General features: G+C 48.3%; 2 protein-coding genes across 2 annotated transcripts; one reads left to right on the top strand and one right to left on the bottom strand.

Annotated features, from left to right (window-relative positions):
• The first annotated feature begins 3048 nt into the window (after nucleotides 1–3048).
• Nucleotides 3049–5426, top strand: LOC123169232 (L-ascorbate oxidase). The gene is made up of 3 exons (XM_044587070.1): nucleotides 3049–3517; nucleotides 3627–4133; nucleotides 4218–5426. Exons 1-3 carry the CDS (start codon nucleotides 3098–3100, stop codon nucleotides 5250–5252), a joined length of 1962 nt encoding a protein of 653 aa, XP_044443005.1. The 5' UTR covers nucleotides 3049–3097; the 3' UTR covers nucleotides 5253–5426.
• Nucleotides 5427–5644: 218 nt separating this feature from the next.
• LOC123169233 (transmembrane 9 superfamily member 7) lies at nucleotides 5645–10675 on the bottom strand. The gene is made up of 7 exons (XM_044587071.1): nucleotides 10441–10675; nucleotides 8344–8508; nucleotides 8092–8201; nucleotides 7816–7906; nucleotides 7616–7728; nucleotides 7191–7338; nucleotides 5645–7109 (listed from the first exon to the last, which is right to left on the bottom strand). The coding sequence occupies exons 1-7, from the start codon at nucleotides 10573–10575 to the stop codon at nucleotides 5952–5954; spliced, it is 1920 nt and encodes a 639-aa protein (XP_044443006.1). The 5' UTR covers nucleotides 10576–10675; the 3' UTR covers nucleotides 5645–5951.
• Between the last annotated feature and the right edge of the window lie 683 nt (nucleotides 10676–11358).

Here is an 11358-nt window from a genome sequence, read left to right as displayed (position 1 = left end):
TTTCAATAAGTAAGAGTGTCGAACCCAATGAGGGGCAGAAGGAAATGACAAGCGGTTTTCAGCAAGGTATTTTCTGCAAGCACTGAAATTATCGATAACAGATAGTTTGGTAGTAAGATAATTCGTAACGGTAACCAGTAACAAGTGTAAAAAAAGTGCAGCAAGATGGCCCAATCCTTTTTTAGCAAAGGATAAGCCTGGACGAACTCTTACATAAAGCAAACACTCCCGAGGACACATGGGAATTATTGTCAAGCTAGTTTTCATCATGCTCATATGATTCGCATTCGTTACTTTGATAATTTGATATTCGGATGGACCAGTGCCTGGGTACTGTCCTTACTTGGACAAGCCTCCCACTTATGATAACCCCCCTCGCAAGCCTCCGCAACTATGAAAGAAGAATTAAGATAAATCTAACCATAGCATTAAACATGTGGATCCAAATCAACCCCTTACGAAGCAACGCATAAACTAGGGTTTAAGCTTCTGTCACTTTAGCAACCCATCATCTACTTATTACTTCCCAATGCCTTCCCCTAGGCCCAAATCATGGTGAACTGTCATGTAGTCGACGTTCACATAACACCACTAGAGGAAAGACAACATACATCTCATCAAAATATCAAACGAATACCAAATTCACATGATTACTTATAACAAGACTTCTCCCATGTCCTTGGGAACAAACGTAACTACTCACAAAGCAAGTCCATGTTCAAGATCAGAGGGGTATTGAATATCATTAAGGATCTAAACATATGATCTTCCACCAAATAAACCAACTAGCATCAACTACGAAGAGTAATCAACACTACTAGCAACCCACAGGTACCAATATGAGGTTTTGAGGCAAAGATTGAATACAAGAGATGAACTAGGGTTTGAGAGGAGATGGTGTTAGTGAAGATGTTGATGAATATTGACCCTCCCTCGATGAGAGGATCGTTGGTGATGATGATGGCTTCGATTTCCCTCTCCCGGAGGGAAGTTTCCTCGGCAGAATAGCTCCGCCGGAGTCCTAGATTGCTTCTGCCCCGGTTCCGCCTCGAGACGGTGGTGCTTCATCCCGAAAGCTTCCTTATGATTTTTTTTCTAGGTCAAAACCCTCCATATGGCAGAAGATGGACACCGTGGGCTGGTCAGGGGGCCCACAAGCTCGGGAGGCGCGCCCTGGGGGTATGGGGCGTGCCCTGGGCTTGTGGCCACCTAGCGGGTCCCCTTGTGTTGTTTCTTCGCCCAATATATATATATATATATATTCCAAGACAATTCTCCGTAAAGTTTCGGGACATTTGGAGTTGTGCAGAATAGTTATCTCAGATTTGCTCCTTTCTGGTCCAGAATTTCAGTTGCCGGCATTCTCCCTCTTCATGTAAATCTTGTAAAATAAGAGAGAGAAGGCATAAGTATTGTACCATAATGTGAAATAACAAACCATAATGCAATAAATATCAACATAAAAACATGCTGCAAAATGGACGTATCAGTGTCGGCCTCAACTTCCTCCTTCATCAGAGCCGTGAATGCCTCCTCGTTGTTGGAGTCCATTGTCGAACAGGCAAATCGTCGAACACCTGGCGGGCGTGGTGGGTGTAGCCGCCAGTATCCCTGCCTGAGTGGTTGGAGCCCTGGAAAGCTCGCCCAGGAGCGGGTTGGAGGTTGTCGCGGCGAAACCCTCTCTTTCCGGCGGGGAAATGGGCTTTCTAGCGGCAGAGCAGCGGTTGCGGGCAGGTGGGCGACGCCGGATCGGCATGGTTGCGAAAGAGGAAGTGGCGTCCTGCGGCGGCGGGTCGAATCTGGGCGGGGAAAAGGCGTTTCTCGCCTGACGATGGTGGCCCACGCGACACCTTTCCTTCCGCCGGAGCCCCCAAGTGCCCCCCCCACCCCCGTGCGTTGGGTTCGGCCTGGGATCGTCGGGCCAAAAAATGGGCTGAACCGGCGAAATTCGGCGTCCTGGGGGCGGCTGGGGTTTTTTTGTCGCTGGCGAAAAAAATGGCTTCTTGGGGGGCATATTGGGGGTGCGGCTGAAGATGCTTTGAATCATTCATTCACTCGATGTTGCTCTACACATTGTGTAGCCCGTACGCGTTGACATGATGTACCATAGGAAAGAGGGATGTTCATTTACGTACACACACTATCGAATAAAGCTGAAGGGGCAGTATGTGTGAGATGGCATGATCCGTTGAAACTTGTTGGACATCGAATTTGAGACATTGGTGTACTACACTTATTTGCATGCTATGTATGGATGATTTGTGTTTTTTGTTTTCCGAACTTTGATGAATATCCACCAGTTTGCATGAATTCCGTCCGCTAAGTCGAAACCCGGCTTGAAATATATGCGGGCAGCGTTGGATGGCCGGCTCCAGCATCCATGTCCACGGACTGGTACCCCCTGTCCGCGGACGAATACCGGAGCAAATTTGCGGGTCAGCGTTGGAGATGCTCTAATCTATAACATGAATTGCATTAATTTAATTTTGATCAACTCTATAGGAAAAAATGAGCGTAGCTCAGATGGTTCTGTTCCTTCTGATGAAACCAACCCACCATGGTTTAAGTCCTAAACTTGGCATTGGTGCTCGTATTTTTCTCGGTTTATTTCAGTGAGAGAGATGTTTCCCTCGACTATGAGGATACATGTGGTGACTTCGTCAATCTCAAAATATTGTGCTACCTCAGTCACTCGAAGGTGCTCATAGGGGTTGGGTGGGCATCTGCGTTGTACTGTGTCGAAAAAGTTCGCAATTTTTTATGCATAGTATGGAAATGTATTTCATAAAGAATCTCACGAGACTACTTTGACGTTTTAGGTGTTAGTATTTTTGTAGACTTGATCAAACTTAAAAAAAATACTTGAGACAGACCATTAACTACAATTATATTGGATAGAGTTACTTGTTGTTTGCAAAGATTTATAACTCTCAAAAAAACGGTTGGAAACATGTGGAACGGCTCAACCCATTTTCCTAATAATTTAGCAATTTATATTTCCTCCTCAACTCGATCATTTCTCACGCCTATAAAAAGCTCAGCAACCCAGAGCAGAACCTCCACGGCAACAACCCCTCCGAAAAGCGGAAAAGCCACGATGACCAGGCCTCACACTAGCAGTAGTGAGTCACCACTGATGGTGCATCTGCTGCTGTGTTGCACGTTTCTCCTGGCCTTGGCTGCTCCGGCGACCACCGCAGCCTCCGTTCCCGCCCCTGCTCTGACCCCGGCGAAGCAGAACATGACGTGGGACGTGGAGTACATCCTGTGGTCGCCGGACTGCCAGCAGCGGGTGATGATCGGGATCAACGGCAAGTTCCCCGGCCCGAACATCACCGCCCGCGCCGGCGAGACCCTCAGCATCACCGTCAACAACAAGCTGCACACGGAGGGGCTGGTGATCCACTGGCACGGGATGCGGCAGGTGGGCACGCCGTGGGCGGACGGGACGGCGTCCATCTCCCAGTGCGCCATCAGCCCGGGGGACTCGTTCACCTACGAGTTCGTCGCCGACAAGGTAGGCAACGTCGCAACCGAACAAAACCCCGTACCCGGAATGGCCGGGCACGTGAAGAAAAGGCCCGAGGAACTGAACTGAACTGAACCGAATCTGTCCGCTTGTGCAGCCGGGGACCTACTTCTACCACGGGCACTTCGGGATGCAGCGGGCGGCGGGGCTGTACGGGTGGCTCGTCGTGAACGCCACGGCGGAGCAGGACGAGCCGTACCGGAGGGACTACGACGGCGGCGAGCTCCGCATGCTGCTCAGCGACTGGTACCACGACAACGTGTACGCGCAGGCGGCCGGGCTGGAGCAAAAGTACGATCACTTCCAGTGGGTCGGCGAGCCCCAGACGATCCTCATCAACGGGCGAGGGCAATACGACTGCATGCTGGGCGCGGTCACGAGGTTCCACCGGGGCATCGACAGGCGCGCCAGGACCTGCGTGAGGGGCAAGGAGGCCAAGCTGTGCGGCGACGAGGAGAGGTGCCTCCGGCGGAGCGAGTGCGGGCCCTACTGCCCGCAGAGCCAGTGCGCCCCCGTGGTGTTCGACGTGGAGCCTGGCAGGACGTACCGGCTCAGGATCGCCAGCACCACCTCACTCTCCGCCCTCAACGTGCAGGTCCAAGGGGTAAGACTATAGATTTTCATACATCTCACGGTGAGAAATTATTCGGTTGACTATTGACATGGTGGGGGTTTTGTGATTTTGCAGCACGACCTGACGGTGGTGGAGGCCGACGGCAACCCGGTGGAGCCGTTCACCGTCCCAGACATCGACATCTACTCCGGCGAGAGCTACTCCGTGCTCCTCACCACCAACCACACGCCGACGTTCTACAGGTCTGGGTCCTTCTGGATCTCCGTCGGCGTGAGAGGACGGCCCCCCAAGACGCTGCCGGCCACCGCCATCCTAAGGTACACCAACAGCAGGTTCCCGTGGCCAGGCAGCCCGCCCCCGGCGACTCCGGCGTGGTACGACCTGCAGCGCAGCAAGGACTTCACCCACAGGATCAATGCCCGGAGGAACGCCGCCGAGGCGCCGCCGCCGCCGCGGACCGAGCAGGTGAACCGGACGATCGTGATGCTCAACACGCAGACCCTGGTGGGCGGGCACATGAAGTGGGCCGTCAACAACGTGTCCCTGACGCTCCCGGCCACCCCGTACCTCGGCGCCTACTTCTACGGCGTGCAGGGCAGCGCCTTCGACGCCTCCGGCGAGGCGCCCAACGGGTTCCCCGGCGGCTACGACATCGACCTGCCGCCGGCGAACAACAGCTACGAGACGACGCTCAGCGACCGGGTGTACGAGCTGCCGCACGGCGCCGTGGTGGACGTGGTGCTCCAGAACGCGGACATGCGGAGGGACAACGACAGCGAGACGCACCCGTGGCACCTGCACGGCCACGACTTCTGGGTGCTGGGGTACGGCGAGGGGCGGTACACCAGCGGCCGCGAGCGCCTCAACACGGAGGACCCGCCGCTGCGGAACACGGTGGTGGTGTTCCCGCACGGCTGGACGGCGATCCGGTTCGTCGCCGACAACGTGGGCGCGTGGGCGTTCCACTGCCACATCGAGCCGCACCTCCACATGGGCATGGGCGCCGTCTTCGTTGAAGGGGCCCATAAGATACGCGAGCTCGACGTGCCCAGGGAGGCCATGATGTGCGGGGTGATCAGGACGACGGCCGCAGCCCTGACTCCCGCTAAGCCAGGCTCGTCGGCGCCGGCGCCATCGGCTCATCGATAAGCTCCTCCTCGCATGCCTGTTCCAGTGTATCCGTGGTCATTTGTCAGTGAGCAGCGCAAAACAAAGGCCTTCCAGTCAGAACTTCAAATATCAGTAGTTGTCAAACGTAAAATGTATTTCACTACACATTCTCACTGAATAAAGTTGTATTGATAAATAAAAAAGTTTGCTTTCTGGTGGCGTCTTCTAATGAAAAGATAATTGTTCTGAAATTTTCATTGATTGGCAAAATGATTTTAAGATTCAGGTACACAGTTACTACCATAGTAAGAGAGTAACAGACAGTACGCCTTTAGCCCAGCATCAGGGTACTATCGAATGAAATCATTCAACCAACGAGAAAGTTATGCACTAAGAAATAGTGCCATGTCCAGCATACTGCGTGTAAGACATAAAACACAAATGGAACAGACATGGTCAATTGAGATCCGAAACAGTACAGGAGCACTCAATATCTTTAGAATTACAAGACATGCTAATCTGCAACGAGTATCAAATTCTCTCTTCAACATCCGTGAATATCCGGTGATTCTTAATCCTACCAGGCTACATATTCTACCAAAACCATGGAATCCCATCTCAAATCCCAGTTTCCTTCATATATGTCACTTGAACAGCAGCATGTATGATATTGCAAGAAAACCTTGTCCGGGAGAGTCTCTAGAAGCAGACAGGAAACTTATCTTGGAAGTTGCTACATCAGTCGATCTTCACAGAAGCATAGATCTTCCTCACAAACCAGAAGCAAGCATAGAAGCCAATGGTGCCAGTCAGGACAAAGAAGGCATAAGAAATGATCAGCATGTAACCAAAGTAGAGAATGCCTGAAACAAGCTTTGTGATCTCCAACTTGTTGAAGAAGTAGAAGATAGCATAAGCGAAAAGATATAGAGCTGAAGAGCCTGCGGTCAGGTAGGCTCTCCACCACCAGTGGTAGTCCTCGCTGCATAGCTGGAAGTAGCAGAGCACAATTGTGATCTCAGCACAGGTTACCAGGAGAATGACGAAGACTATGAAGAGGAAGCCAAAGATGTAGTAGAACTGGTTCAGCCAGATAGATGTGAGGATGAAGAAGAGCTCAATGAAGACAGCACCAAATGGCAAAATGCCACCAGCAAGTATCGAGAAAGCTGGCTGCAGGTACCATGCTTGCTCGGGAATTTGCCTGGGAATCTTGTTTGTCTTGACTGGGTCCTCAATGGCTGGCTGCTTGAATCCCAAGAAACTTCCAACAAAGACCAGTGGCACGGAGATGCCAAACCAGAGAAGGACCAGAGCAAACATTGTCCCAAAAGGAACTGCACCAGATGATTTCTCACCCCAGATAAGGGCATTCAGGACGAAAAAGACCCCAAAGATTATACCAGGAAACATGAAGGCAGTTTTGAGGGTTATCTTCTTCCACTCGGTGCCCTTGAACATCTTGTAGAGGCGAGACGACGTGTAACCCGCCAATACACCCATGAAAACCCACAAAAGGACCATAGCAGTCATGAGTCCTCCACGGTTCGCAGGGGATAAGAATCCAAGTAGTGCAAACATCATGGTTACCACTGTCATGCCAAAGAACTGCACACCAGTTCCAACATAAACGCAAAGAAGGCCTGAATGAACAGGAGGCCTGAAGGCATCACCATGCACTAACTTCCATCCAGTTTCTTCCTGGGCCTCCTCCTGATTGTCAAGCTGATTATAGTTTGCTATGTCCTTGTAAAGGGTCCTCATCATAATCATGGCTATCATGCCAGAAAGGAAAAGGACAATCATCAAGGAGTTAATGATCGAGAACCAGTGGATTTGGCTGTCACTGGAAAGAAGGTAGACATCCCAGCGAGATGCCCATATGATCTCACTAGACTGCAGAAGATCAATTGTGAATTAATCAGCACGGCAGGAACATGAATGCCAGCAACAAAGGATATGAAAAAGGTAATATACCTCAAAGGTAACGTCGTAAGAGAACACAACATATGCATCAGGGGCCACCTCTTGAGGTGTGTGACTACCAGGAGTTATCTTCGTGTTAGCGTTGCAGGTTTGCACTGTAGGATTCTTGTCATCCCAGGCACCATATTCATGTTTAATGCTGTATAAAGATAGAGAGTGAATAGGCAAGTTATGATAGGCACATGTACCTTCACATAAGATATAAATTTATAAAAAGCCAAGCACTAATTTCTAAATATTGGCTATGTTGAACATTTACTATGGAGATTAAACTATTTATGAAATGATCAAAACATTACATGAACAAGAATTTCAATTGGTTTCGGACTGGTCAGCTACACATACCCATAACAAAAAAAGAACAATTAGACCATGAGGCATGCTAAGTTAGACATGACTGAGTATACATAACATACCTGCTAGGAATCACATGGAAGCCAACAATACGAGCCTCTGGGGAGTTTAGGTCTTCATGGTACAAGACTTTAAAGCTCAAGTGATTGTTAATATAGTACTTGTCATCCTTGAGCTGCCAATGTTGTGCTCAAATTAAACAAGTTCCTTGATAAATGTTTCATGTTTCAGTGAGTAGCAATCGACTTGGTGAGATGCTCACCTTATAGCCAACGCGGTAACCATGATCAAAGATCGGTTGGCTCCCTTCCCGTGTCTGCCTAGGGACCACAACTGGGAGATTATCCAAAATCCTGATAGAAGGAAAGTACATTGTCAGGCACTGTATTATAGCTTATGCGGAACATAACCACAATTCTACAACTTGGACCAGTATCATATGTAAGCCGGCTAGACAGTCATGTTAATCCTTTTTTGGCGGGGAACGGTCATGTTAATCAACTGGCAATACAACAGGAACTTCAAAATCAGAACATACATGTTCACTCGATATTCATCATCGATCTTCTCTCTGAAATTCTTTGCAGCTTCTGCAGACAGCTTTGTTCGACAAACAACTTTGCAACTCTCGTCCCTCCTCATCTTGAACTGCAAAAGTTGGGAAATTGAACTTAAGTTAAAGAGTGTACAATTTATCATATTATGTTGTCGTGCTCTGTACACCCTTGAACAAACGGGCAAAAATCATTTGTAGAGTATTTAATGCAAAATACACAGGTAGTATACTTACATTATAGACAGAGTTTTCAATGCGGTCCCCACGAAGGACTTCCCCTAAGTTCTCAGCACTGTTCTTAATCGCCTCAGGTTTGCAGTAGTCCAGGAAATAATAGTCATATGGAAGTTGTGTCTTTATAGATGACAGCTTGTTGACCTTCACCTGGAGATCATCATCCTGCAATATGAACGGTTAGTCAACCTTTGAAAACCATTGAGCAAGCAGAGAATATAGACAGGAAACTATGGATAAAATTTCCAAACAATCATATCTATATACCTAAATAGTTGATCCCCGCTAACTCAATTATCCTAACCTGCAACTATGCCAACTCATCATGCCATCATGCATGCCCAACTAAATTTAATTCTCTCCATATGCAACTATGCCAACTCACCATGTCACTATGCATGAAAAAACTCCATGCACCATGCATGCTACTCATTCTCAATAAATATTTTACAACTATATAATAACTAGATATTGTAAATTGTATGTACTATTATTTTAATTCTCATATTGCTAATCAAAATACTGAAGTTTCATACTGCCAAATCTCATAGAAATAACTGTGTCTAAGTCCCACAGCAACGCGCGGGGTATCATCTCTGGTTTAGAAGTTTGGTTATACAACTGTAACTGCCTTAATAATTGTATGGTATGGTAAGTTGGTAACTGTCTCTCCGAAGAAATGACAGTCACCAACGCAACACAACAATAGGAGCTCCATAAACAAGAGGACTCCAACAACTTGTAAATGATGAAATCAATTAACACGTCAATTTAATGGCACTGGAAAACAGCATGCAAGTGTTAACAGGTGTTAATTAAGTTATACATAATGTATCCTGTTCTCCTGATCTCCTGAAATTGTAACTGCGTTAGGACTTAGGAGGCAACAAGAAACAACAACCATGCACTTGTCTATAAGGTGTGGCTTCTTCAAGTAGATCGCCAAGCACATAGGCAACACATATAGGCTTCAACATAAACGTTACTGTTGCAGAATATACTTCTACACATTTGATTCTCATCAGAGTATCATTCAAACAAGAGAACCAAATGAGCTTAAAATGGGTAAGGAGACTATTTGTCTATATCAAACTATATTATGATAGTATAACGGAAAGGAACATCAGGATATGCATGATGTTTTTAGATGATGTGGACATTCTAATACAACAACTCTAGTACATCTACAAACATACTACATAAGGCATGTTGACGTTTCAAACATTTTAATTTAAGAATGGACTGTTTGTCGTAGTTTGCAGCCGTCATATGAGGATATTAGGCCCTAGCAAGTTAGACGGAGCCAACACTTCAGTTGATGCCACTTTCACAAGGTTTGTGATTGCAGTGTTGTAATCTCCATGAAACCCACCAACATACACAACAATAGGTACCTAACTGACTTTTCTACCCAGAACGCCCAAATAGTTTACGACTCAGTAAATACATGTTCTCCAATAGTACAAAAGAGACTAAATAAAACAGCGATGAAAACAAGACGCGAAGCGATAACGTGTCTACACCTCTAGACGAACTCAAACAAGCAGAAACCAAAAATCCCCTGCTTATCAACACTTTTTGAAGTGTGACCCGCACCCATCCCACAATAATACCAACACGCTGCACCAAATACAGTTCACCACATCAACGGATCTCACTATACTGTGCAATACCATCGCGATTCATGCTAAGGAGAGCTAAAAACAACATCAGGAGTCGGCCTATGGAACGAGGAGCCTAACCCCGATGCACCATGCTCGACAACATTAATCACACGCAATCAAAGGCCAAGCAAGCGGGCGCTGCCACGTACGGCTTTCACCCTATCCGCAGGTACGCGCAAAACGCACACGCAAGCCAGCATAAAATCCAGACATTCCGCTCTCCACCTCCATTGCTCAGGTCACTAAACCCTGAACCACAGACGCTAATAATCCTCCAAATGCGCGGAGACCCTCCGAACACGGGGAAACGAGGTCTGGGAAGCCAGATCTGAGGCCGCGGCTCCCGGTAAGGCTAGATCCACCGGCGCGTACGGTCGGGAGGCCACCTAGAGCTTAGATCCGACGAGGAGAGGGCGGGGGGCGGATTGCTCACCTTCTGGAAGTCGCGGGGGGCGACGCCGGGGAGGTAGAAGGCGCGGGCGGGGGTGGAGACGAGGCATACGGCGGCGGCGACGAGGAAGAGGGGGAGGAGGAGGAGGCGGCCGCGCGGGCCGCCGGTGATCGCCATGTCGGGGGAGGCGATGCGGGGGAGAAGTGGGGGGAGTAGTGTGCCGAGAAGAGAAATATGGGTGGGGAGGTGGTGCCTGCCCTGGTGGTGGGGAACTCCGAGCTACGGCCTACGGAAGGGTGCAATGCAACGAGCCAATAAACGGCCGCGATTCGTCGACGTAATAAAAGGAAAGGGATTACGTATCGTATGTGCCGTGTGGAACAAAATTCAAAATAGAAACCCCACCGACCGACAGAGGAGCCGTCTTATTCCGACCTACACTGGATGGTTCCCGTCAACCTCAAATCACTTTCATCATTTTGGAGTCACCAGAAAGAAATTTTTAGGCGCATTTGCTGGAAGACACTTTACCCTCTTTGAGCTTTATAAGCTCGTCAGTCGTCAAAGACTTTCTTTATTCTCAACTGTACGTATTAGGTGGCACTTTACCTTCTTGAACAGTTCTTTTGACAATATGAAATACTTCCTCCTTTTGAATTAATTTGTTACTGAAACGAGTGCCTACAATTCATTTCAACGATAGTTAGTTCTGGACGAAGGTTGTACAAAACAACTATCCCTCTTTGCTTTCGCCATGCGCCTAATCACGCTTGACAGTACTCTTGACATTAGTGGGACAAAGAGAGTATTTATTTCTTCCCGCACTTCCAACTTCGTACTTTCTCCATCTCATAATATAGGATGTTTTTTAACACTAGTCGTCTTGCATTATGGAACAGAGGGAGTAGTTGACAATGCCGACCATGCACGTGATCCACCGACACAGGCCGCCGGTAGTAG

This window comes from Triticum aestivum, chromosome 7D, assembly GCF_018294505.1.
Source record: "Triticum aestivum cultivar Chinese Spring chromosome 7D, IWGSC CS RefSeq v2.1, whole genome shotgun sequence".
NCBI lineage: Eukaryota > Viridiplantae > Streptophyta > Magnoliopsida > Poales > Poaceae > Triticum > Triticum aestivum.
The sequence above is the reverse complement of the archived record's forward strand: the minus strand, read 5'-3'. Positions and strand labels throughout refer to the sequence as shown.

What these genes read in the sequence shown, in the direction of transcription:
- LOC123169232 (XM_044587070.1), top strand. Translation starts at nt 3,098, where the DNA reads ATGACCAGGCCTCACACTAGCAGTAGTGAGTCACCACTGATGGTGCAT. An exon ending in ACGAGTTCGTCGCCGACAAG is followed by an intron (nt 3,518 to 3,626) that starts GTAGGCAACGTC and finishes CCGCTTGTGCAG; the next exon opens with CCGGGGACCTACTTCTACCA. An exon ending in TCAACGTGCAGGTCCAAGGG is followed by an intron (nt 4,134 to 4,217) that starts GTAAGACTATAG and finishes GTGATTTTGCAG; the next exon opens with CACGACCTGACGGTGGTGGA.
- LOC123169233 (XM_044587071.1), bottom strand. Translation starts at nt 10,575, where the DNA reads ATGGCGATCACCGGCGGCCCGCGCGGCCGCCTCCTCCTCCTCCCCCTC. An exon ending in CCCCCCGCGACTTCCAGAAG is followed by an intron (nt 8,509 to 10,440) that starts GTGAGCAATCCG and finishes TTCATATTGCAG; the next exon opens with GATGATGATCTCCAGGTGAA. An exon ending in TTGAAAACTCTGTCTATAAT is followed by an intron (nt 8,202 to 8,343) that starts GTAAGTATACTA and finishes CAACTTTTGCAG; the next exon opens with TTCAAGATGAGGAGGGACGA.